Here is a 27,621-nt window from a genome sequence, read left to right on the forward strand (position 1 = left end):
GACATGGCTTTTGGGACCTGACTAGCTGTTGGAGTGCGAGCGAAGTAATATTTTGTGAAGGGATTCGAGGAAACTGGCTAGCTGGACTTGAGTTCTGGAGGTGGGAAGTACAGTGCCTGCACTCTAAGGGAGGGGTTTGGAATATTTGCCATTTGAAGGGACATCTGAACTGTTGTATCTGCACGCCTCTGGTAAAACAAGTGATTCTATCAAAATTTAGTTACAGTTGACTGACAGATAACATGGTAATTATGTTCCTGAATATGGTTTATAATTAAAGATGCATATAAATTAAATTAAAGAACACATGAAGAAATAGGTTTACATTCAGTAGACCCCCAGAAAAGCCAAAAAAAATTTTTATAAGTCTTGAAATTTTAAATAGCATTGAGGGTAATATAATTCTAGGTTAAGGTGATGCGAGTCAAAGATCCCATATCCACATCTCTGCTAGCAGTCAGAAGATCATTATTACTCAGGTGTCCTACTCGTTGCAGCTATATGGGGTGTTATAAAGGTTGCAACATACAAGTGGGTGTTATAAGTGGTTGCAGCATACACAGGAAGGGTGAGGGTGGGTGGGTGAGAGGATTCATTGTGGATGTGGGGGGGCCTCCCTAATGGTGGATAGGTGGGGCAGAGCTGAAGGCTGGTGTTGGGAGGTTGTGGATGCTGGATGATGGAGGAGTGTGGGGGTGGAGGCTGGAAGCAATGAGGGGATGTGATGGTGACCATGTGGGTGGCAGTGTTGGTGGTGGTGTAACGAGAGTGGTGAGCGACTACATTATTAGGTGTGAGGATGGCACGTTAGCGTGTGGGGACTGTGAAAGCATGGGTAAGGTGTGGGCCTGGAGCTATGTTGCCAAAGCTCTGGTGGAGTGATGTGAGTGTAAGATGTGGATGGAAGCCTTGTGGGCTTGAAGCTGTGGGTGAATGCTGTCAGCAAAAGTTGTGGTTGTCATTGGTCCATTGTGTGTAGTGATGTAGGTGATGGGTGACTAGGCGAGTGTGCAGTTGGTGGTGTAGACAGTAATGAGGGTTATGGGTAACTAAGTGATTAGCTATGTGGATAGCATGTTAGGGTGAAAAGTTTAGTATGATGTGGGCATTAGGTCATGGGGGAATGGCATGGGTGAGGGTCTGTGGCTGGACAAGATGTGATCTTGAGGTAGTGGGGGAATGTGGCCATGGGAGAGTGGTGTAGATGTAGACGTGGCTATGGAAGGGAAATGTATGGGCGGGTTGTGTGGGTGGAGGCTACTGTTTAGGTTGGCATGGGTAAGGGCATGTGGTCATAGTGGAATTGTGTGGGTTGAAGTATATATGTATTTGTCATTCTTTTCAGTCGATTACAATCCAAGTTACTCATTGTACAAACTCGTACCTTTGTCTCATTCTTGTATGAATTAATGTCTCATTCAGGCCATAGTTATTTTTGATCAGATCTAAATTCATTTTGTCATTGTCTTCTCAGATGGCCATCCAAACTGCATTATACTCACCCCTTCTTCAGAGGGGTGGGAAGATATCCCACCTGCACTCGAGTCCCCATATTTGTAAGCATAAGGGATTTTCACTGCTGTTTTTTAATCTTCACTGTGTACAAAGGATGTGAAAGTTTTGCATATCATTTAGAAATTAAAAACTCATGATTTTAGTAATTGAAAAATTTGGCATTAATTATTCATTTGCAGAGTATAGCTGGGTGAGGGACTCTAATGAATTCTTTACATTATTTTTTAATGCTGTCTTGTTTTGATACAGTACATATTGGTTGATAATTATTTTACTTCCTGAAATCTCTCATATCCTGTGTTCATAAAATATTAATAAAAAAAATTTTCCTACAATTAAAATACAGTAAAACCTCTTAACGGATTTCAGACAAAAAAAAAAAATTGGCTGGACAATGTCTCTAATTATTAGGCAGGATGGATAAAAGTTCATAATTCTGAATTTTGTTATTAGCAGTTGTGTCCAGGTATCTTCTGAGGCATCAGCCAACCCCAGTGACTCCAGCATTTGTCCAGTATGGGTCAGAGCAGCCACTTCATGGAAGCTAAAACAATGGGTAGCTTTAAAAAAAAAGACTAGACAAACTTATGAGTGAGAAAGGTTGAATTTCAGTAGGATCTGCCTAACATGGGCCAGTAGGCCTATTGCAGTGCTCCTCTAATGTATTATAATGAGTGAGAGTAGGACCTGCTTAGCATGAGGAAGTAAGTCTACTGCCATGCTCTCTTAGTTTCATGTTAATAAAATGTTAAGTTTTGTTACTCCTCCTCCTTGAGTTTTGAATAGAATAGTACAGTAGTTCTACAGGTTACAATACTCATATTCTAAGTGTCTGGTTGTCTTCTGCATCACTTGTCCAAGTACACTACTGAAGAAGACAACCGGACAGTCTTCTTTCAACAAACCGGCCATATCTCACTGAAGCAGGGTGGCCCAGAAGGAAAAAGAAAAGTTTCTCTGGCATTTTTGTCGCCTCTTACGACACACATAGCTCACGGAGGAAGAATTCTGTTCCACTACCCCATGGAGATAAGAGGAAATGAACAAGAACTAGTAAGGAAATATAAGGAAACCCAAAGGGGTGAGTGTATATATATATCTATCTTTCTTTCAACACACCAGCCATATCCCACCGAGGCGGGGTGGCCCAAAAGGTAAAACGAAAGTTTCTCCTTTTACATTTAGTAATATATACAGGAGAAGGGGTTACTAGCCTCTTGCTCCTGGCATTTTAGTCGCCTCTTACAACACGCATGGCTCATGGAGGAAGAATTTGTTCGACTTCCCCATGGACGTCAGAGGAAATAAACGAGAACAAGAACTAGAAAGAAAATAGAAGAAAATCCAGAGGGGTGTGTGTGTATACATATGCTTGTACATGTATGTGTAGTGTGGCCTAAGTGCAAGAAGAAGTAGCAAGACATGCCTGAGATCTTGCATGTTTCTTCTTTCTTTCAACACACCAGCCATATCCCAATGAGGTGGGATGGCCCAAAAGGAAAAACTAAAGTTTCGCCTTTTAAATTTAGTAATATATACAGGAGAAGGGGTTACTAGCCCCTTGCTCCCGGCATTTTAGTCGCTTCTTACGACACGCATGGCTTAGGGAAGAAAGAATTCTGTTCCACTTCCCCATGGAGATGAGAGGAAATAGACAAGAACAAGAACTAGAAAGAAAATAGAAGAAAACCCAGAGGGGTATGTATATATATATATACTTGTATATGTATGTGCAGTGTGACCTAAGTGTAAGTAGAAGTAACAAGATGTACCTGAAATCTTGCATGTTTATGAAACAGAAAAAAGGACACCAGCAATCCTACCATCATGTAAAACAATTACAGGCTTCTGTTTCACACTCACTTGGCAGGACAGTAGTACCTCCCTGGGCGGTTGCTGTCTACCAACCTACTACCTAGGAACTGGACAGTGATCAAATATTAATTTCACAATTCAGGAGTTGCGGACATTCGGCATTATCATACTCTCCTTTTCCTCATGTAAGTCTGTTAACCCTTTGACTGTGGCGGCCGTATATATATGTCTTACGAGGTACCGTGTTTGACGTATATATACTCATAAATTCTAGCAGCTTCAAATCAAGCAGGAGAAAGCTGGTAGGCCCACATGTGAGACAATGGGTCTGTGTGGTCAGTGTGCACCATATAAAAAAAATCCTAGAGCATGCAGTGCATAATGAGAAAAAAAAACTCCGACCGTTTTTTTTAATTAAAATGCCGACTTTGTGGTCTATTTTCGTATAGTAGTTATGGATATATTCTCGTTTTCTTGGTCTCATTTGATAGAATGGAAAACATGTTATAGAAATAGCGGTGATTTTGATTGATTTTACTATAAAAAGAACCTAGAAATGGAGCTCAAAGTAGGGGAAATGTTTGATTTTTGCCAATGTTCAAAAGTAAACAAATGATGCCATTGTCCAATAAATGTCCAACTAGCCATTCTAATATGCAGTCATGAATGGGTTGATGTTATTTATACAATTATTACAGTACAGTGGACCCCCGCATACCGTTGGCCTTACATAACGTTAAATCCGCATACCGCTACATTTTATCGCTAAGATTTTGCCTCGCATACCGCTAAAAAACCCGCTCAACGCTGTTCGTCCGAGAGGCGTCTATGTGCGGCCTGAGCCACGCTCACATGTTCCGCCGGTGGCATTGTTTACCAGCCAGCCTCCGCGGTAACATCCAAGCATACAACCGGAACATTTCGTATTATTACAATGTTTTTGGTGATTTTATCTGCAAAATAAGTGATCATGGGCCCCAAGAAAGCTTCTAGTGCCAACCCTACAGCAATAAGGGTGAGAATTACTATAGAGATGAAGAAAAAGATCATTGATAAGTATGAAAGTGGAGTGCGTGTCTCCGAGCTGGCCAGGTTGTATAATAAATCCCAATCAACCATCGCTACTATTGGTGGTACAGCTGCTGCTGCTGCTGTACCACCGTCAGCTGCTGCTGCACTGTCAGCTGCTGCTGCTGCTGCTGCTGCTGCTGTAGCACCGTCAGCTGCTGCTGCTGTTGTACCACCGTCAGCTGCTGCTGCTGCTGTAGTACCGTCTGCTGCTGCTGTAGTACCATCTGCTGCTGCTGTAGCATCATCTGCTGCTGCTGTAGCATCGTCTGCTGCTGCTGTAGCATCGTCTGCTGCTGCTGTAGCACTGTCAGCTGCTGCTGCTGCTGTACCACCGTCAGCTGCTGCTGCTGTACCACCGTCAGCTGCTGCTGCTGCTGTAGTACCGTCTGCTGCTGCTGCTGTAGTACCGTCTGCTGCTGCTGTAGCATCGTCTGCTGCTGCTGTAGCACTGTCAGCTGCTGCTGCTGCTGTAGCACTGTCAGCTGCTGCTGCTGCTGTACCACCGTCAGCTGCTGCTGCTGCTGTAGTACCGTCTGCTGCTGCTGTAGCATCGTCTGCTGCTGCTGTAGCACTGTCAGCTGCTGCTGCTGCTGCAGCACTGTTGTTGGTGTGGCTTATTGAGAATACCAAGAAACAATTAACCCCAGAGGATTTGCCACCCAGGATAACCCAAAAAAGTCAGTGTCATCGAAGACTGTCTAACTTATTTCCATTGGGGTCCTTAATCTTGTCTCCCAGGATGCAACCCACACCAGTCGACTAACACCCAGGTGAACAGGGAAAAATGCCTGGAACTAGTGCTCATATTGGTGAATTTAAAGCGAGCAAAGGTTGGTTTGAGAGATTTAAGAATCGTAGTGACATACACAGTGTGATAAGGCCTGTTCTGGAAGAAAACGCCAAACAGGACCTACAGTACTCAGGAGGAAAAGGCACTCCCAGGACACAGTGTCATCAGTCATTGCTGCATCTTGAATAAAGGTAAGTGTCATTTATTCTTCATTTAGTAGAGTAGTACATGCACAATATATATTGTGCATGTATTACTCTACTATTGTGCATGTATCCTTCTCTTTGTGTGTAGGAAAATGTATATTTCATGTGGTAAAATTTTTTTTTCATACTTTTGGGTGTCTTGGACGGATTAATTTGATTTCCATTATTTCTTATGGGGAAAATTCATTCGCATAACGATAATTTCGCATAACAATGAGCTCTCTTGCACGGATTAATATCGCTATGCGGGGGTCCACTGTATTGCAGTAGTCTGCATAATAGTAAGTCTTCTATTTTTTGTTTGAATAAAAATTCAAAATAGAAAGCAAGAGTAATATCAGAGGGGCCTGGAGACGTGACTGATGAACAAAGAAAATGTTATTTTAGAGCCAGGAATGTCTGCATTGTTCATTCTGGACCTTATTTTGAAATTGTCATATTTTTTAGTTTTCGAGAAACTGGCCAAATTGCAAATTTCTGACCACATTATTAGGTAGTTGAAATCGGTAAATGGGTAGTTTCTTGTACTCAATCGATAGAAAAATGGAGTTCTAAAGAAATAGCTATGAGTTTGGGCGACTGGAACAATGGAATTAGCCGCAAATAGGGCTCAAAGTGGGCAAAATCGCCAATTTGTAAACAGCACCGAGGTCGCTAACTTCGAGAGAGCATAATTCCGTCAGTTTTCCAACAAATTTCGTTTTTTTGGTGTCATTACAATTGGGAAAAGATTCTCTATCATTTCATAAGATTTTTTTTTTTTTTTTTTTTTTTTTTTTTTTTTTTTTTTTTATTTTTTTTTTTTTTTAAATTTTGCGACACCAGGAGACACCTCAGGATTGGGGGTTGCGACAGTCAAAGGGTTAATGAGAGGTTTTTACTGTACATTTGTTTCTGAAAAGTGATGAATAAACTTTTTTTTTTTTTTAACAAACCAGCTGTATCCCACCAAGGCAGGGTGGCCCAAAAAGAAAAATGAAAGTTTCTCTTTTTTAAATTTAGTAATTTATACAGGAGCAGGGGTTACTAGCCCCTTGGTCTCGGCATTTTAGTCACCTCTTACAACACGCATGGCTTACGGAGGAAGAATTCTGTTCCACTTCCCCATGGAGATAAGAGGAAATAAACAAGAACAAGAACTAGAAAGAAAATAGAAAAAAACCCAGAGGGGTGTGTATATATATGCTTGTACGTGTACATGTACATGTACGTAAAATGAAAGGGGGTAAAGCAGCTGGAACTGATGGGATCATGACAGAAATGTTAAAAGCAGGGGGGGATATAGTGTTGGAGTGGTTGGTACTTTTGTTTAATAAATGTATGAAAGAGGGGAAGGTACCTAGGGATTGGCAGAGAGCATGTATAGTCCCTTTATATAAAGGGAAGGGGGACAAAAGAGACTGTAAAAATTATAGAGGAATAAGTTTACTGAGTATACCAGGAAAAAGTGTACGGTAGGGTTATAATTGAAAGAATTAGACGTAAGACAGAATGTAGGATTGCGGATGAGCAAGGAGGTTTCAGAGTGGGTAGGGGATGTGTAGATCAAGTGTTTAAATTGAAGCATATACATATGTGAACAGTATTTAGATAAAGGTAGGGAAGTTTTTATTGCATTTATGGATTTAGAAAAGGCATATGATAGAGTGGATAGAGGAGCAATGTGGCAGATGTTGCTAGTATATGGAATAGGTGGTAAGTTATTAAATGCTGTAAAGAGTTTTTATGAGGATAGTGAGGCTCGGGTTAGGGTGTGTAGAAGAGAGGGAGACTACTTCCCTGTAAAAGTAGGTCTTAGACAGGGATGTGTAATGTCACCATGGTTGTTTAATATATTTATAGATGGGGTTGTAAAGGAAGTAAATGCTAGGGTGTTCGGGAGAGGGGTGGGATTAAATTTTGGGGAATCAAATTCAAAATGGGAATTGACACAGTTAGTTTTTGCTGATGATACTGTGCTTATGGGAGATTCTAAAGAAAAATTGCAAAGGTTAGTGGATGAGTTTGGGAATGTGTGTAAAGGTAGAAAGTTGAAAGTGAACATAGAAAAGAGTAAGGTGATGAGGGTGTCAAATGATTTAGATAAAGAAAAATTGGATATCAAATTGGGGAGGAGGAGTATGGAAGAAGTGAATGTTTTCAGATACTTGGGAGTTGACGTGTCGGCGGATGGATTTATGAAGGATGAGGTTAATCATAGAATTGATGAGGGAAAAAAGGTAAGTGGTGCGTTGAGGTATATGTGGAGTCAAAAAACGTTATCTATGGAGGCAAAGAAGGGAATGTATGAAAGTATAGTAGTACCAACACTCTTATATGGGTGTGAAGCTTGGGTGGTAAATGCAGCAGCGAGGAGACGGTTGGAGGCAGTGGAGATGTCCTGTTTAAGGGCAATGTGTGGTGTAAATATTATGCAGAAAATTCGGAGTGTGGAAATTAGGAAAAGGTGTGGAGTTAATAAAAGTATTAGTCAGAGGGCAGAAGAGGGGTTGTTGAGGTGGTTTGGTCATTTAGAGAGAATGGATCAAAGTAGAATGACATGGAAAGCATATAAATCTATTGGGGAAGGAAGGCGGGGTAGGGGTCGTCCTCGAAAGGGTTGGAGAGAGGGGGTAAAGGAGGTTTTGTGGGCAAGGGGCTTGGACTTCCAGCAAGCGTGCGTGAGCATGTTAGATAGGAGTGAATGGAGACGAATGGTACTTGGGACCTGACAATCTGTTGGAGTGTGAGCAGGGTAATATTTAGTGAAGGGATTCAGGGAAACCGGTTATTTTCATATAGTCGGACTTGAGTCCTGGAAATGGGAAGTACAATGCCTGCACTTTAAAGGAGGGGTTTGGGATATTGGCAGTTTGGAGGGATATGTTGTGTATCTTTATATGTGTATGCTTCTAAACTGTTGTATTCTGAGCACCTCTGCAAAAACAGTGATAATGTGCGTGTGTGGTGAAAGTGTTGAATGATGATGAAAGTATTTTCTTTTTGGGGATTTTCTTTCTTTTTTGGGTCACCCTGCCTCGGTGGGAGACGGCCGACTTGTTGAAAAAAACAAAAAAACATGTATGTGTAGTGTGACCTAAGTGTAAGTAGAAGTAGCAAGACGTACGTGAAATCTTGCATGTTTATGAGACAGAAAAAAGGACTCCAGCAATCCTACCATCATGTAAAACAATTACAGGCTTTCGTTTTACACTTACTTGGCAGGACGGTAGTACCTCCCTGGGTGGTTGCTGTCTACCAACCTACTACCATATGAATAAACTTTTCTTTATATATTTATGTAGCACTGGGATCTTAGACTGAAGAGCTTTTTAAACATTATATTGTTTCCAGTTTGAAGCTGGAGAATTTTAACCTGTCTTATTTGCAAATGTATGACCTGACTTTTTGATCCAGCAGTGGCTTATCTTGATATATATATTTTTCTGTTGTGTTGATTATACATTGCTTGAAGGCAGTAGTAATTTATCATATTTTGTGAGGCAATTTGAACTCTGTGTTGTTTAGTATATAGAAGAAGCCGAGCCAGCAGCATTCCTTCAGTGGGTTCTGGGTGAACTGCAGCAGCATAAAATTCAGTTAATGGATATGAGATCTGTCCTCATCAAACCTGTGCAGAGAGTCCTCAAGTAAGTGCTTGTCCTATTTAACTTGAATGCTCTACCTAATTATGCATGAAATAATTAAATACAGTATAGTAGACTTTTACATTTTGTGAGGGTTAAGTTCCTCAGCAACTTATTTTTCTTGAAGTTTATGGTACAATTTTGTGATCATTCCTGCAAAATTTGAACCTGGTTGAAACATAATTTGTGGGCCTGCAAAATGTGAATCTACTGTATATTAGATGTTAGGTTAAGGTATTATTATGACACTTTTACCCCATGAATAAATATTTGTGTCAAGTTAAGGGTTAATAAATCAGAAATAGTAAGATGGTCCTGACTCGCTTCATAAGATATTGATGTATTATGCTCTGCCGTATTAACCCTTTGACTGTTTTGGTCGTATATATATACGTCTTACGAGCCAGTGTGTGTGGCAATGTGTGGTGTAAATATTATGCAGAAAATTCGGAGTGTGGAAATTAGGAGAAGGTGTGGAGTTAATAAAAGTATTAGTCAGAGGGCTGAAGAGGGGTTGTTGAGGTGGTTTAGTCATTTAGAGAGAATGAATCAAAGTAGAATGACATGGAGAGCATATAAATCTGTAGGGGAAGGAAGGCAGGGTAGGGGTCATCCTCGGTAAGGTTGGAAGGAAGGGGTAAGGGAGGTTTTGTTGGCTAGGGGCTTGGACTTCCAGCAGGCGTACATGAACGTGAATGGAGACAAATGGTATTTGGGACCTGACGAGCTGTTGGAGTGTGAGTAGGGTAATATTTAGTGAAGGGATTCAGGGAAACTGATTATTTTTATATAGCTGGACTTGAGTCCTGAAAATGGGAAGTACAATGCCTGCACTCTAAAGGAGGGGTTCGGGATAGTGGCGGTTTGGAGGGATATGTTGTGTATCTTTATACGTACAGTATATTCTTCTAAACTGTTGTATTCTGGGCACCTCTGCAAAAACATTGATTATGCGTGAGTGAGGTAAAAGTGTTGAATGACGATGAAAGTATTTTCTTTTTGGGATTTTCTTTCTTTTTGGGTCACCCTGCCTCGGTGGGAGACAGCCGCCTTGTTAAAAAAAAAAAAAAATTCTAGCGCCTTCAAATCAAGCAGGAGAAAGCTGGTAGGCCCACATGTGAGAGAATGGGTTGGTGTGGTCAGTGTGCACCACATAAAAAAAATTCTGCAGCATGCAGTGCATAATGAGAAAAAAAAAAACTGACCTTTTTTTGGATTAAAACGCCAATTTTAAGGTATATTTTCGTATAGTATTTATCATTGCATTCTCGTTTTCATGGTCTTATGTGATAAACTGGAAAACATAATGCAGAAATAGAGATGATTTTGATTAGTTTCACAATGAAAACAATCTTGAAATTGAGCTCAAAGTAGCAGAAATGTTCAATTTTTACCAATGTTCAAGAGTAAGCAAATCACACCACACGTCTAATACATGTCAACTGGGGAGTCTGATATTCTTTCACTAGTACATTGATATTATTTATACCATTTTTACAATAATGCAGTAGTCTGCATAACAGTAAATTTTGTATTTTTTGTATGAATAAAAAATCAAAATAGAAAGCAATAGTAATATAAGAGGGGCCTAGAGATGTGACTAATGAACAGAGGATATGTTATTTTAGTGCCAAGAATGTCTACATTGTTTATTCTGGACCCTATTTTGAAATTGGTTATCTTTTTTAATTTGCGTGAAATTGGCCAAATTGCCAATTTCTGACCACTTTATTGGGTAGTTCAAATAAGTAAATGGGCAGTTTCTTGTACTCAGTTGATAGAAAAGATGGAGTTCTAAAGAAATAGCTATGAGTTTGGTCAACTGGAACAACGGAATTGGCCAGAAACAGGGCTCAAAGTCTGCGAAATCGCCGATGCGTATATGTCGCTGAGACCGCTAACTTCGCGGGAGGTTAATTCTGTTAGTTTTCGACCAAAAATTTTGTACTTTTGGTGTCATTACCATTGGGAAAAGATTCTCTATCATTTCATAAGAAAAAAATAATTTTTTTTTTTTTTCCAAAAATTTTGCAACATAGAATGAGTTTCAGAAAGGGGCTTGCAACAGTCAAAAGGTTAATGTTCTTAACATACAAGGTTCCTTTTATCAGTTTCTGTAATTACTTATGCTAGGAGGTAGAGACTGAACTGCAGCTCCTGGTCCCAACCTCTTCTGATCAGCTGATGTGAATTAGCCTTGTAATGTCTGTTTTTGAACTTTGTATAGATTCTGCTTCCACTGTTATTGTTCAGTTCATTGCATAACTTGACCACTTTTATATCGAAGAATTTTTGATATCCCTTTGGCTCACAAAAGTGTAAAATGTTCAGTCATGCATATGTATGTTATCATTTTAATAATTTTTTTTATATATTCTCTAGTTACATATTGTCTAATTTTCATATTCATTTTTCCTAGCTCATTTTCCTGAACTCTGGCACCTATGAATTAGAAGTCATAATTGATAAAAAAAAAAAAATGTCACTGGAGATTGTATTAATGAAATCATGAAAAGCTTTTAGGGTACAATGGCTAATTTTAATATTTTCTTTTTAAAACATGTTGGCCATTTCCCATCAAGGCAGAGTGACCCAAAAAGAAAGAAAAACCCAAAAGGAAAAAAAATCCTTCATCATCATTCAAAACTTTCACCATTATTCATTCATAATCACTATCCTTGCAGAGGCACTCAGATTGACAGTTTAGATGTCAGTTCAAACAGCCAGTATCCCAAACCCCTCCTTTAAAGGCAGGCATTGTACTTTCCACCTTCAGGACTCGAGTCTAGCTAACCAGTTTCCCTGAATCCCTTCACAAAATATTACCCTACTCACAATCCAACAGCTTGTCAGATCCCAGAAACCGTTCGTCTCCATTCACTCCTATCTAACACACTCATGCACACTTCCTGGAAGTTATTCAGTATTTTTTTTTCTTTTTTCAACATGTCAGCCATTTCTCACTGAGGCAGGGTGACCCCAAAAAGAAGGAAAAACCCAAAAAGAAAGAAAAAACTTTAATCATAATTCAACACTCACCATCACTCATACATAATTGCTGTCTTTGCAGAAGTGCTCAGATATGACAATTTAGGTGTCCCTCCAAACTGACAGTATCCCAAACCCCTTCAAATATATTAAAAAAAAAAAAAAAAGATGAAGGAATAGGAGGAGAAATTTTTTCCTGGATAGAGGCATAGTTAACAGATATGCAGCAGAGAGTTTGCATAAATAGGGAGAAATCAGAGTAGAGAAGCATCACAAGCAGTGTTCCACAGGGGTCAGTGTTGGGCCCCTTATTTTTCACAATGTACATAAACAACATAGAAGAGGGAATAACAAGTGATATAAATAAAATTCCCAATGACACCAAAATAAGCCAACGAATTCATTCTGACGAGGACATTAGAGCACTCCAGGATGATTTTAATAGACTGATGCAGTGGTCGGAGAAGTGGCAGATGCAGTTTAACCCTTTCAGGGTCCAAAAGCCAAATTTCAGTGTGTGCACCAGAGTCCAAGAATTTTCAAAAAATAATTTTGTTATATTTTCTTATGAAATGGTAGAGAATCTTTTTCTGAAGGTAATAAAACAAAAAGTACGAAATTTGATAGAAAATTGACGAAATTATGCCCTCGCGAATTTTGATGTGTCAGCAATATTTACACATCGGCAATTTTGCGGACTTTGACTCCCATTTTAGGCCAATTATATTACTCCAGTCTACCAAATTCTAAGCTATTTCACTAGTATTACTTCTATTCTATCGACTGAGCACAAGAAATCACCAAGTCAACTGTTTCAGCTACAAAATAGTGATCAGAAATTGGTAATTTGGCCAATTTAAGGCAAAGTTCAAAATATTCTAATTTCAAAATAGGGTCCAGAATAAACAGTGCAGGCATTCCTGGAACTAAACTAACATTTCCTCTGTTCATTAGTTACATTTCAGGCTTTACAAATGAATTCCATTTTGATTTTTTATTCACATAATGAATTTTTATTCACACCAAAAAAATAGAAGATTTACTGTTATGCAATACTGTAATAATTGTATAAATAATATCACCACATTTGTGAACATATATTAGACCCACCAGCTGGTGTGTATTAGACGTGTGGGATCTTGAACATCGGCAAAAATTTAACATTTCTGCTATTTTGAGCTCAGTTTCAACCCATTTCGATTACTAAAACCAATCAAAATCATCTCTATTTCTGTAATATATCTTCCATTCTATCAAATGAGATCAAGAAATCACAAATATAACTTTAAAAAACATACAAAAAAGCACTGCAAAGTCGCTGTTTTAATCGAAAATTACGGTCATTTTTGTTTTCTCTCATTATGCACTGTGTGTTGCATGATTTGTTTTATATGGTGCACACATACCACATAGATGTATTCTCTCATATCTAGGCCCAAATTTACTGCTTACAGCTTATCAGAGTGAGCTGAGCTCATGGTGTAGATCTACGGTTTGGACCCTCAATGTATAGCCATAGATCTACAGCACGGACCCTTAAAGGGTTAATACAGACAAATGCAAAGTTCTAAAAATTGGACAGGAAAATAACCATTCCACATGTAGATCTTAATATTACTATTTGTGAAAAGGATTTGGGAGTTCTGGTTAGCAGTAATCTAAAACCAAGACAACAGTGCATAAGTGTTCGCAATAAAGCGAACAGAATCCTTGGCTTCGTAGTATAAATAATAAGAGTCCTCAGGTTGTTCTTCAACTCTTTATATCCTTGGTTAGGCCTCATTTAAATTATGCTGCACAGTTTTGGTCACCGTATTCCAGAATGGTTATAAATGCTCTGGAGAACGTACAAAGGAAGATGATGACAAAGTTGATCCCATAGCCATACGGTTTATAAGCTACTGCTCCGCTCATATGCCGTATTCTATTCAAGATTGATGGACTGACCACATCGACTCAAGGTTGAGGGACTGATTACCTCATTCTCCTCCTGTTCTTCAAGTTTATCCTTTGTATGGACTGATGAAGCCACTGTGTGGCAAAACGTTTCCTTAATAAAGATACCCAAGAGTTGCACATGTGTCTAATTTAGTAATGAAAGTAGTTTGTTAGATTATATAGTTGTGGATAAAAGATTGAAAGAGTTGAATGATGATGAAAGTAGTTTCTTTTTGGGGATTTTCTTTTTGGGTCACCCTGCCTCAGTGGGAGAGTGCTGACTTGTTAAAAAAAAAAAAAAAAAAAAAAAAAAGGTTGATGGGTAGGCTCCAGGATGTACACGTTTATAGAGGGGCAACTGATGTATCGGATCATTATATAGTTGTAGCTACAGTTAGAGTAAGAGGTAGATGGGACAAGAGGAAAATGGCAACAAGAAGTAAGAGGGAGGTGAAAGTGTATAAACTAAGGGAGGAGGAAGTTCAGGTGAGTTATAAGCAACTATTGGCAGAAAGGTGGGCTGGGGCAAGTTTGAGTAGTGGGGGGGGGGCTGGAATAGTTTTAAAAATGCAGTATTAGTGTGGGGCAGAAGTTTATGGTTATAGGAGGGTGGGTGCAGGAGGAAAGAGGAGTGATTGGTGGAATGATGAAGTAAAGGGTGTGATAAAAGAGAAAAAGGTAGCTTATGAGAGGTTTTTACAAAGCAGAAGTGTTACAAGAAGAGTAGAGTATATGGAGAGAAAAAGAAAGGTGAAGAGAGTGTTAAGAGAGTGCAAAAGGAGAGCAGATGATAGTGGGAGAGGCACTGTCAAGAAATTTTAATGAAAATAAGAAAAAATTTTGGAGTGAGTTAAACAAGTTAAGAAAGCCTAGGGAACAAATGGATTTGTCAGTTAAAAGCAGAGTAGGGGAGTTAGTAGATGGGAAGATGGTGGTTTTGGGTAGATGGCGAGAATATTTTGAGGAAATTTTAAATGTCGACAAAGAAAGGGAGGCGGTAATTTCATGCACTGGCCAGGGAGGTATACCATCTTTAGGAATGAAGAAGAGCAGGATGTGAATGTTGGGGAGGTGCGTGAGGCATTACGTAGAATGAAAGGGGGTGAAGCAGATGGAACTGACGGGATCATGACAAGTGTTAAAAGCAGGGGGGGGGGGGACATAGTGTTGGAGTGGTTGGTATTTTTGTTTAATAAATGTATGAAAGAGGGGAAGGAACCTGGGGATTGGCAGAGAGCATGTATAGTCCCTTTATATAAAGGGAAGGGGGACAAAAAAGATTGTAAAAATTGTAGAGGAATAAGCTTACTGAGTATACCAGGAAAAGTGTACGGTAGGGTTATTATTGAAAGAATTAGAGGTAAGACAGAATGTAGGATTGCAGATGAGCAAGGTGGTTTTAAGAGTGTGTAGGGGATATGTAGATGAAGTGTTTACATTGAAGCATGTATGTGAACAGTATTTATATAAAGGTAGGGAAGTTTTTATTGCATTTATGGATTTAGAAAAGGCATACGATAGTGGATAGAGGAGCAATGTGGCAGATGTTGCAAGTATATGGAATAGGTGGTAAGTTACTAAATGCTGTAAAGAGTTTTTATGAGGATAGTGAGGCTCAGGTTAGGGTGTGTAGAAGAGAGGGAGACTACTTCCCAGTAAAAGTAGGTCTTAGACAGGGATGTGTAATGTCACCATGGTTGTTTAATATAATTATAGATGGAATTGTAAAAGAAGTAAATGCTAGGGTGTTCGGGAGAGGGGTGGGATTAAATTATGGGGAATTAAATACAAAATGGGAAGTGACAGTTACTTTTTGCTGATGATACTGTGCTTATGGGAGATTCTGAAGAAAAATTGCGAAGGTTAGTGGACGAATTTGGGAGTGTGTGTAAAGGTAGAAAGTTGGAAGTGAACATGGAAAAGAGTAAGGCGATGAGGGTATCAAATGATTTAGATAAAGAAAAATTGGATATCAAATTGGGGAGGACTATGGAAGAAGTGAATGTTTTCAGATATTTGGGAGTTGATGTGTCAGCGGATGGATTTATGAAGGATGAGGTTAATCATAGAATTGATGAAGGAAAAAAGGTGAGTGGTGCATTGAGGTGTATGTGGAGACAAAAAATGTTATCAATGGAGGCAAAGAAGGGAATGTATGAAAGTATAGCAGTACCAACACTCTTACATGGGTGTGAAGCTTGGATTGTAAATGCTGCAGCGAGGAGGCAGTGGAGATGTCCTGTCTAAGGGCAATGTGTGGTGTAAATATTGTGCATAAAATTTGGAGTGTGGAAATTAGGAGAAGGTGTGGAGTTAATAAAAGTATTAACAAAGAAAGAAAGATAGTAGAGGGCAACAAGTGACTAGCTCCCTTAAGGTTTACTATACAAATAGTAGGAGTCTAAGAAATAAGATAGATGAGCTAAGATTACTTGCAAGTGCAGATAATATAGATATTATTGGTATAACAGAGACCTGGTTCAACCTGAAAGATAGAGAAATGCTTTCTGAATGCAACATACAGGGTTATAAACTATTCCACACTGATGGGGTCAACAGGAAGGGTGGTGGAGTTGCGATGTATGTCAGAGAAAATTTAAATTGCTGTCTTAGACATGATATAAGATTAGAAACATTGAACACAGAATCTGTTTGGCTACAGTTTCTCGAAGGACGTGACAAATAAATTTTGGGTGCGATTTATAAGCCCCCAAACCTTGATAGGGAGTGCAGTAAACTGTTATGGGATGAAATTCATAAGGCATCTAGATTTGAAGATGTTGTGATAATGGGAGATTTTAATTTTAGACAAATTGATTGGAACAATATGACAGGAAATCTTGAGTCTAGTGACTTTCTTGATACGGTTCAGGATTGCTTTTTTAGAACAGGTTGTGACAGAACCAACTAGAGGAAACAATCTGCTTGACTTGGTTCTTGCCAACAAAGATTCACTAATTAATAATCTTGAGGTTAATGATGAGCTTGGGGAAAGTGATCACAAATCACTTAGTTTCAATATATCATGCAGTTACCCAGATAACTGCAATCAAATCTCTGTCCCAGATTTTTGCTTGGCCGACTTCATGGGACTGAAAAATTACCTGGGTGGGCTAAATTGGGATGTCCTGACTATGGGTCAGGTAGATGATCTTGGTTGCCAATATGACGTTTTTCAGAGCATAGTTCTAGCTGCCCAGATAACTTTTGTTCCAGATTGAGACACTTATGCAACATATGGGAATCTTTATTCAGGAAACGTTTCGCCACACAGTGGCTTCATCAGTCCAACACAAAGTAGAAAGGCGTAAGGACGAAGACCTACTTCGACTAGTGGATGGTACCACTATGACCCCACCTCCTCCTGCTTCACCTCACCTCACAACAGTATATAAGCCACGTCTACGGCCCTGTGCTGTACATTCTACAAGATTGATGAACTGAACACATCGACTCCAGGCTGAGGGACTGATTACCTCAAACTCCTCCTCTCCTTACGCCTTTCTACTTTGTATTGGACTGATGAAGCCACTGTGTGGCGAAACATTTCCTGAATAAAGATTCCCATATGTTGCATAAGTGTCTCAATCTTCAACTTGTCGGTTTTTCAAACCATTCATCACAACTTTTGTTCCAAGTAGGGAAATTAGATCTAACAAAAATGATCCCAAATGGATGAACAATAGATTGAAACATCTCATTTGTCAAAAGAGAGGCATATATAGGCGTATCAAAAGAGGGGATGGGCAGTTAAGAAATCAGTATATTCAATTAACGTTTTGAGGGTCAAGATCTCCGATCCTAAACTTGTTCAAAAATTTTTCGAGAAACATTGTCTTCTTATGAAATGAGAGAATCTTTCCCTGATCGTAATGACACCAAAAGTATGAAGTTTGATGGAAAACTTGTGGAATTATGCTCTCGCAAAGTTAGTGGTCTTGACGATATTTAACCACATGCAATTTCGCCCACTTTGAACCCTATTTTCGGCCATTTCCAATATTTCAGTTGACTAAAATCATAGCCATTTTGCTACAACTCCATTTGTTCTATCGATTGGGTATAAGAAACCACCCATTTACCGAATTCAACTACCCAATAAAGTGGTCAGAAATTGGCAATTTGGCCAATTTCACACAAATTTCAAAAAATGTCAGTTTCAAAATAGGGTCCAGAATAAACAAGACAGACATTCCTGGCACTAAAATAGCATTTTCTCTGTTAATTAGTCATGTCTCCAGGCCCCTCTTATGTTAATCTTGCTTTCCATTTTGATTTTTTATTCTCACAAAAAATAGATATACTGTTATGCAGACTACTGCATTATTGTAGAAAAGGCATAAATAATATCAGCTCATTTGTAAAAGAATATTTGACTCACCACTTGATGTATATTAAACGCATGGCATGATTTGTTTACTCTTGAACATTGGCAAAAGTCGAACATTTTTGCTACATTGAGCTCAGATTAAAGGTACTTTTCATTGTGAAACCAATCAAAAATTATCTCAATTTTTATATTACATCTTACCTTCTATCAAATGAGCCAAAGAAAACGAGAATACAACCATAAATACCATACGAAAATACACTGCAAAGTAGCTGTTTTAAACTAAAAACACAGAGCTTTTTTTTCTGATTATGCATTTCATGCTTCAGGATTTTTTTTATACTGGGCACACTGACAATGCAGACCCATTCTTTCATATGTAGTCCTACCAGCTTTCTCCCACCAGATTTGAAGGCGCTAGAATTTGCGAGTGTAAGTACATGACTGACCCTAGCTGTCATGACGTACATGTACATGACCGACCCTCAAAAGGTTAAAGAGATAAAGAAAGGAATAAGAAAAGCAAAAAGGGATTATGAGGCTAAGGTCGCAAGGGATTCAAAGACTAACCCAAAAGGGTTCTTTCAGGTATACAGAAGTAAGATTAGGTACAAGATTGGCCCACTTAACCCTTTGACTGTCACAACCCCCAATCCTGAGGTGTCTCCTGGTGTCGCAAAATTTAAAAAAAAAAAAAAAAAAAATTTCTTATGAAATGATAGAGAATCTTTTCCCTATTGTAATGACACCAAAAAAAAACGAAATTCGATGGAAAACTGACGGAATTATGCTCTCGCGAAGTTAGCGACCTCGGCGCTGTTTACAAATCGGCGATTTCGCCCACTTTGAGCCCTATTTTCGGCTAATTCCCTTGTTCCAGTCGCCCAAACTCATAGCTATTTCTTTAGAACTCCATTTTTTCTATCGATTGAGTACAAGAAACTGCCCATTTACCGATTTCAACTACCTAATAATGTGGTCAGAAATTTGCAATTTGGCCAATTTCACGAAAACTAAAAAAATGACAATTTCAAAATAAGGTCCAGAATGAACAATGCAGACATTCCTGGGTCTAAAATAACATTTTCTTTGTTCATCAGTCACGTCTCCAGGCCCCTCTGATATTACTCTTGCTTTCTATTTTGAATTTTTATTCAAACAAAAAATAGAAGACTTACTATTATGCAGACTACTGCAATACTGTAATAATTGTATAAATAACATCAACCCATTCATGACTGCATATTAGAATGGCTAGTTGGACATTTATTGGACAATGGCATCATTTGTTTACTTTTGAACATTGGCAAAAATCAAACATTTCCCCTACTTTGAGCTCCATTTCTAGGTTCTTTTTATAGTAAAATCAATCAAAATCACCTCTATTTCTATAATATGTTTTCCATTCTATCAAATGAGACCAAGAAAACGAGAATACAACCATAAATACTATACGAAAATAGACCACAAAGTCGGCATTTAATTAAAAAAAACGGTCGGAGTTTTTTTTTCTCATTATGCACTGCCTGCTCCAGGATTATTTTATATGGTGCACACTGACCACACAGACCCATTCTCTCACATGTGGGTCTACCAGCTTTCTCCTGCTTGATTTGAAGCCGCTAGAATTTATGAGTATTTATACGTCAAACACGGTACCTCGTAAGACGTATATATATGGCCGCGACAGTCAAAGGGTTAAGAGTAACTCTGGTCAGATCACTGACAGTGATAAGAATGTGTGTGAAATTCTCAATACCTACTTCCTCTCAGTTTTCACCCAGGAAAATACTAGCGATATTCCTGAAATAATAGATTATGTAGAACAGGATAATAAACTATGCACGATTGGGCAGTGTGTGTGGTGCAAATATTATGCAGAGAATTCGGAGTGTGGAAATTAGGAGGTGGTGTGGAGTTACTAAAAGTATTATTCAGAGGGCTGAAGAAGGTTTGTTGAGGTGGTTTGGTCCTATACAGAGAATTGATCAAAGTAGTATGACTTTGAGAGTGTATAAATCTGTAAGGGAAGGAAGGCGGGGTAGGGGTCGTCCTCGAAAAGGTTGGAGGGAGGGGGTAAAGGAGGTTTTGTGGGCGAGGGGCTTGGACTTCCAGCAAGCGTGTGAGCATGTTGGATAGGAGTGAATGGAGACGAATGGTTTTTGGAACCTGACGAGCTGTTGGAGTGTGAACAGGGTAATATTTTGTGAAGGTATTCATGGAAACCTGTTAGCTGGACTTGAGTCCTGGAAGTGGGAAGTACAATGCCTGTACATTGAAGGAGGGGTTTGGGATATTGGCAGTTTGGAGGGACTTCTGAACTGTTGTATCTGAGCACTTCTGCAAAGACAGTGATTGTGTATGAATAAGGTGAAAGTGTTGAATGATGATGAAAGTATTTTCTTTTTGGGGATTTTCTTTCTTTTTGGGTCACCCTGCCTCGGTGGGAGACAACCATCATGTTAAAAAAAGTATAAAGAAAGAATTAAAGAGAAAAAGTCTCATTATATTGAATGTTATCGATAATATCGAGTGAAAATAGGGGGTGCTGCAGTTCTGCAGTGCCTATACGTGAGCTGCCACTGAAGTCTACCAAGAAAAATAAGAGTAGCTGTACTGCTTTATATCATTAATGAGGTCAGGTCATATTTATTAACAAAAGATTGGCATTAAAGGGTCAGATTTCTATTAGAAGCTTGTTATTTTTGCCTTATGAGCAATTCTGGTTTAATGATGCACAGATCATTCATATTGGAGTTTCTAAAATGTTTACTGCAGAGTGAACTTTTGAGTGCTAGTTAAGAAAGAGTTCTGCATTTTGTGTTTCTAAAAATTTGCCTAAAAGTGTGTAGACAATGAAATTATTTGTCTGCCCAGTTCATTTGCATATAAAATATATAATGAGTAAGGATAAAATAAATAATAACAAATTTTATTTAATAATTTTGATATGCTGTACTTAGGAATTATTGTAGTGTATTCTATTTAAACCTTTCTATCTTCCTTTGACCTGAGCAGGTATCCTTTATTTCTGGATCGGTTAGTGAGTGAGACACCGCATGCTCATCCTGACTACGTAGACTTGTTGGAGGCCAAATCGAAGATGGCAAATGTTGCAAAGGAAATCAACGATTACACCAAAAGACTTGATTTAGGTAAGCCTTCACAATGAAACATACTCATCTCTTTTGGCACATTTTAGGAATCCAGCTGGTTCAGTGCTATGCAGGCAAATGAGAAAAATACAGATTGACATCTTAGTAGGCATTAGTCACATCAGAGCCATGAATGGCTTGATTATTTCTGTTCTAACCCTTTAACAGTCCAAATGTAGTTCTGTGTTTTTACTGCTAGTGCTTCGAACATAGATCAATGTTTTATTTTTCCTGCAAATTTGGCATGATAGGCCTGAGGGGCCTAGGCAGTCTAAAATGGGTCTTAGCACTCAGAGTGTGCAGTACAGGGTGTTTTAAAATGATGGACCCAATCGTGAAATCTACTGCTTTGAAGTTGGCTCCATCTTTTTAACTTGTAAACGGTCCAAATGTATATATACGTTCTTACCGCTAGTGCTCCAAACGTATATAAATGTTTTATTTTTCCTGCCTTCAAATATGGCACAATTCGCCTGAGATGCCTTGTCAGCATAGAATGGGTCATAACACTCAGTGTACACTGTATTAAAAAATCTGGGACCAATTAGTACCTTGTGGGATCACCAGTTCAAATGAGCGCCAGCTAGAGCAAACAGCGCAGCAAACACCTGGGATTCACTGATTTCATGTAGTATTAACTCTCCCATTTTAGGAGGAAAGTGATGTTGACCCCGAGTTTAGTGGCTTTGAGGTAGATGTGGCCATAAATGGTGGAGGAAATATAAAAAAACCTCAATAATAACTCATGTGCAACATTTGTACAATACCCATTCAGAATGTCTTATAACCTATGCCTTAAGTAAAGAGAAACAATTCTGGAATGTAATACTTGTTCAGCAGGCTGGGTGACTGACTGTTTGGCTGGCCACCTGGCTGGCCAACTGCGTGGCTGGCCGGCTGCTGGTAGCCTGGCTCCATTTGTTTGTCTGTGTCTGTCTATCTTTGTCTCTATATTTGTCTCTGTCTATCTTTGTCTCTGTGTATCTGTCTCTGTCTCTCTGTCTCTGTCTATCTCTTTCAATCTGTCTGTCTATCTCTGTCTGACAGGTACACATAAATACACGTATACGTAGTGTAAATTACCTAGGATAACCCAAAAAATCCAGACAAAGGGCTATACTCTGCTTGAAGATATGAGTAAACGTGATGATGCAGTCTTGTGGCTTTCTCTGAGAGAGAGAGAGAGCTAGATGGATAGACAGAGAGCTTGACAGACAATGCTTATCAAATGTTACCTCTAATCTTATCAAGTCTTAACACTGCACCCTCACGTATGCTCATCAAATGCAGCTCTTATCAAATGTTATCTCATCTTACCATGTCACTCAGGGGTGGACTGAGGCTTGTTTTTCAGGCTTCAAGGGAACTTATTATTACTATTATTATTATTATCCTCCTCCCCCTCCTCCTTCCTCCCTCCTCCTTCCTCCCTCCTCCTTCCTCCCTCCTCCTTCCTCCCTCCTCCTTCCTCCCTCTTCCCTCCTCCTTCCTCCCTCCTCCTTCCTCCCTCCTTCCTCCCTCCTCCCTCCTTCCTCCCTCCTTCCTCCCTCCTTCCTCCCTCCTTCCTCCCTCCTTCCTCCCTCCTTCCTCCACATATCCAAAGCATTGCTGAGACCTATAAATACTTTGCATATATTCCAAGACAATAGTAAATAGCCAAGGCAGGTGCAAATGTCCACCTGTCACTGTGTTTGTGACAATTTCAGTACCTAATATTAGTGTCAGAACAAAGATTGGTTATGAAATGACAAGAACTACTATAAATTGTAATTATCAGAACATAAAAATTATATGAAAAATAGAAAAAAAGGTATATCGGCAACACTTCTGCAAGTGGCAGGACTCGATGTTGCTGTCATGTGAGCATCCAGTGCCAACTTCTCAGCCTCATATCTCTAAGTTTTTTTTTTTCTTTTTTTTTTTTTTTTTTTTTTTTTTTTTTTCTTTTCTTTTTCTTCAACAAGTCGATCGTCTCCCACCGAGGCAGGGTGACCCAAAAAAGAAAGAAAATCCCCAAAAAGAAAATATTTTCATCATCATTCAACACTTTCACCACACTCACACATTATCACTGTTTTTGCAGAGGTGCTCAGAATATAACAGTTTAGAAGCATATACGTATAAAGATACACAACATATCCCTCCAAACTGCCAATATCCCAAACCCCTCCTTTAAAGTGCAGGCATTGTACTTCCCATTTCCAGGACTCAAGTCCGACTATATGAAAATAACCGGTTTCCCTGAATCCCTTCACTAAATATTACCCTGCTCACACTCCAACAGATCGTCAGGTCCCAAGTACCATTCGTCTCCATTCACTCCTATCTAACACGCTCATGCACGCTTGCTGGAAGTCCAAGCCCCTTGCCCTAATTTATTTTTTAAACTGTAACACTTAGAAAAGTGTGCTCTTTATTTTCATTAAAAAAAAAACTATTTTTTTTATTTTTTAAAATATTCGGGGCACTGGGGTAGTGAACGTATATATACGTTTGGACCGTTTACGGGTTAAAACACCCTGTATTAAAAATCTGGGACCACTTAGTACCTTGTGGGAGCACCAGCTGGAGCAGACAGCAGGAATTCACTAATGCCCTGTTGTATTAACACTCCTTTTAAGAGGAAAATAATGTTGACACTGAGTTTAGTTGCTTTGAGATGGAGAATCCATGTGCAACACTTGTGCCACATACTTTTGTTTTGATACTACTGGTGTCATCGTGCCAGAATGTCCTGTCCTATCACCTATGCTATAAGTAGAGAGAGAGGGGGGGATTCTGCAACATGTGTAATACATGTTTGGCTGGCTGGATATCTCTGTCTCTCTGGCTCTCTTTCTATCTCTCTGTCAGCTTGTGTTTATCTCAGAGAGAACTACTCATGAACCAGAATCATGGACTAAGTTTGTTTAGGCACAGGTACACATAAGTACAGTTAGACAAAGTGCTATACTGTGCTTGTAGCTCTGAGGCAATAAAAAATCAAAATGGAATTCATATATAAAGTCTGAAATGTAACTAATGAACAGAGGAGATGTTATTTTAGTACCAGGAATGCCTGCATGGTTTATTCTGGACTCTGGAATATTTTGGAATTTGTGTCAAATTGGCCAAATTATCATTTTCTGATCACTTTATTGGGTAGTTGAAATAATTGATTGGGTGGTTTCTTGTGCTCAGTCAATAAAATAGAAGGCATACTAGTGAAATAGCTAAAAAATTTGTCAACTGGAACAATGTAATTGACCTAAAATAGGAGTCAAAGCAAGCAAAATTGCTGATGAGTAAATATCGCTGACACACCAAAATTCACGATAGCATAATTTTGTCAGTTGTCCCTCAAACTTCATACTTTTTGTTTTATATCTTCAGAAAAAGATTTTCTACCGTTTCATAAGAAAAAATAATTTTTTTGTTTTTTTTTAAATTATTTGACCCTGTGGACAAGTTAGGGGTCTGGGCCATGAAAGGGTTGAAATATAAAGGTAATAAAACCCATTGGGTTGGGAATGCATCATACCTGTCAAGTTAAGAGGTTATAAAGAGGAGCTTGGAGCTGCCAATTCAGCTCCCATGATAACAATTTGGTGATGAATGTGAATGTTTATCACTACCAGATATTAATTAGATAAGCTCTTTTTCTAATATCAGTGATCTCATAGCCTGTTTTCTGTGAGAAAACATTTGTTGATTTTAAAGTAAATGAAGTCTGTTTATCTGCTGTATAGCACACCTGAGCAGAATTAATTATGTTTCAGTTAACAAGTATCGTTATGAGAGTGATCAGTCGCTACAGAGCAAAATGCAGAGAGTGTCCTTGCATTCTGTGGCAAAGAAGTCAGCGAGACTCTCAACTCTTGTCTCAGAAATGCTGGGAATCATGAGTCAGGTACAGTGCGGTGTTATCACATGTCTGCATGGGTGTGTTATCACAAGTCTGTATGTGGTACCTCCAAGGAATTTAAACTAACCTCTGCTTCCTTGGCCTCTCATCCCCCAGGTGCTGCATAACCTCTGTGGGTTAATTGCTTCCACATGAATATAATACATGTGCTACCCCTAAGGAAACCGAAATACATAATGTAATTTCAGATTTTGTAAAATTATGATTTTTAAATTATTGTGAAGAAAAAAAAGAAAGGTTCTGAGCTAACCTGCTCCACATCTGTCATTTTGTTTTCTTCATTGCTATCGGCAGTATGCCTTTGTATTCTAGTGGATTTGGTAGTGGTGGCCAGAGATGGTAAGCAGTGAAGTTGTTTATTGCAAAGTTTTTGTGCATGTGGTCATTCGTTGTAAATAGTTGCAGTGCATATTGTTAGTGTGAATGTGTTTTGTTTATTTTTGGATGCTGAGAAATAGCAATGAATATATAAAATTCATTGTGGAGTCTATAACTTGTATAAGCATATTTGAGGCCCTTCTGTGGTTTATGATTTTTATCGGAAAAAAAAAGTATATTGGCATATCACTGAAACAATCACTTGAAATGTAAAAGGAAAAAGAGAGATTAAAACCATGTGATCATTAGTAGACTAGAGTATTGGAAACATTCATTGTGACAGTAGCTTTATATAATAAAAATCTGGATATTACCAGGTATTCTTTGTCTTTAGGTTGGAATAGAAAAAATGTTTTATCATCATCAGTAATAGAACTCACATCTGTGCAAATTTGGATGCTGTACAAAAATCATTGGCAAACCTACTGAATTTATTTATTATTTATTTATTTAATGTCTTTGTAAACAGTACATTGAGATTGTGTATATACAATAGTGGGTTGCAATACAAAGAGAGCCTCTGTTATGCCTTGGCATTATGGGCCAACTTAACATTATTGGCTTACATTCTACTTAATACTAAGGAGTAGTATATCATAGTTGTACAGTAGGAAAGTAATTATTTCATAGTTGTACAGTAGAATATTAATTATAAATGAATCAAAATTTGTATAATACAAAGATATACGTATTATATTCTAAAATGCTTTTGTGAAAAACAATGATTCAATTGTTAGGTATTTTATACCATTTTAATGGTATTTTATACCATTTTAATATTCAATGATTCAATTATATTCCTGTCAACAATGGATAAAAGGTTCAATGTGATTGTTTCAGTTATGATGTGGGAGTACATAGGTGAGTAAATGTATACTGAGTATTTAGCATTTAGTCTAGGGTGATTAAGTGGCTTTTGAGAAGAATCTTAAATTGATTTTCAGACTGGGTTACTTTAATATCTTCTGGTAATGAACTCCATATTTTGGGGCCCTTTATGTGCATAGAGTTTTTACACAGTGTGATATGGACACGAGGTATATCAAAAAGAGATCTGTGTCTTGTGTTGTGGTCATGTGTCCTGTTTAGGTTGGTGAGGAAAAGTTTGAGTGGGGGGTTTATATTTGCATGTATTGTTCTGTGTATGTAGTAGGCACATGAATAAGTATGGATGTTCTTAATGGTAAGCAGATTCAGACTTTTGAAAATTGGTGGAGTATGCTGGCGGGAGTGGGAATTTGTTATCATTCTTACTGCTGCCTTTTGCTGGGTTATTAGGGGGTTTTAGGTGATTGGATGTTGTTGATCCCCATGCACAAATTCCATATGTAAGATAAGGGTATATGAGTGAATGGTACAGTGCCAGGAGAGCTGATTGTGGAACGTAGTACCTTATCTTTGATAGTATGCCTACAGTCTTGGAGATTTTCTTGGTGATTGTTGTGTGTGTGTCCGGAACTTAAGGCTACTGTCAAGGTGGATACCTAGGAATTTTCCCTCTGTGAGTCTTGTGACTGATGATCCATTTAGCGTAATGTTAATTGGATCATTTGCAGCTTTGTTTCCAAGCTGAATGAAATAGGTTTTATCAGTGTTCAGGGTAAGTTTGTTAGTCATCATCCAGGCAGATATTTTCTGTAATTCAGCATTGACTGTGTTTGCTAGTATGACTGCATTTGGGTGGGAAAATACATATGTAGTGTCATCTGCAAATAATATGGGTTTGAGTAGCTGTGATGCATTCTGTAGATCATTGATGTAGATGAGAAAGTGCATAATGCACTTTCACCCTATCAAATTGGGGAGGAGGAGTATGGAAGAAGTGAATGTTTTCAGATACTTGGGAGTTGACGTGTCGGCGGATGGATTTATGAAGGATGAGGTTAATCATAGAATTGATGAGGG

The 27,621-nt window shown here is 38.6% G+C and overlaps 1 protein-coding gene and 1 long non-coding RNA gene across 9 annotated transcripts in view; one reads left to right on the forward strand and one right to left on the reverse strand.

Moving 5' to 3' along the window:
* The window catches only part of LOC138853636 (uncharacterized), a 31,142-nt gene extending 8,499 nt beyond the window's left edge, over positions 1-22,643 (reverse strand). The window contains exon 1 of the long non-coding RNA XR_011392825.1: positions 22,518-22,643. This is a non-coding gene — a long non-coding RNA (uncharacterized lncRNA). The remainder of the gene's footprint in view (positions 1-22,517) is intronic.
* The window catches only part of LOC128691269 (dynamin-binding protein-like), a 144,620-nt gene that overhangs the window by 66,388 nt on the left and 50,611 nt on the right, over positions 1-27,621 (forward strand). For all 8 annotated transcript variants that reach the window (XM_070091606.1, XM_070091604.1, XM_070091603.1 and 5 more), the window contains exons 11-13: positions 8,905-9,026; positions 21,298-21,434; positions 25,193-25,323. In XM_070091606.1, coding sequence (XP_069947707.1) covers positions 8,905-9,026; positions 21,298-21,434; positions 25,193-25,323 — 390 coding nt within the window. The remainder of the gene's footprint in view (positions 1-8,904; positions 9,027-21,297; positions 21,435-25,192; positions 25,324-27,621) is intronic.

The sequence above is a fragment of the Cherax quadricarinatus genome, chromosome 36, assembly GCF_038502225.1.
Source record: "Cherax quadricarinatus isolate ZL_2023a chromosome 36, ASM3850222v1, whole genome shotgun sequence".
Classification (NCBI taxonomy): Eukaryota; Metazoa; Arthropoda; class Malacostraca; order Decapoda; family Parastacidae; genus Cherax; species Cherax quadricarinatus.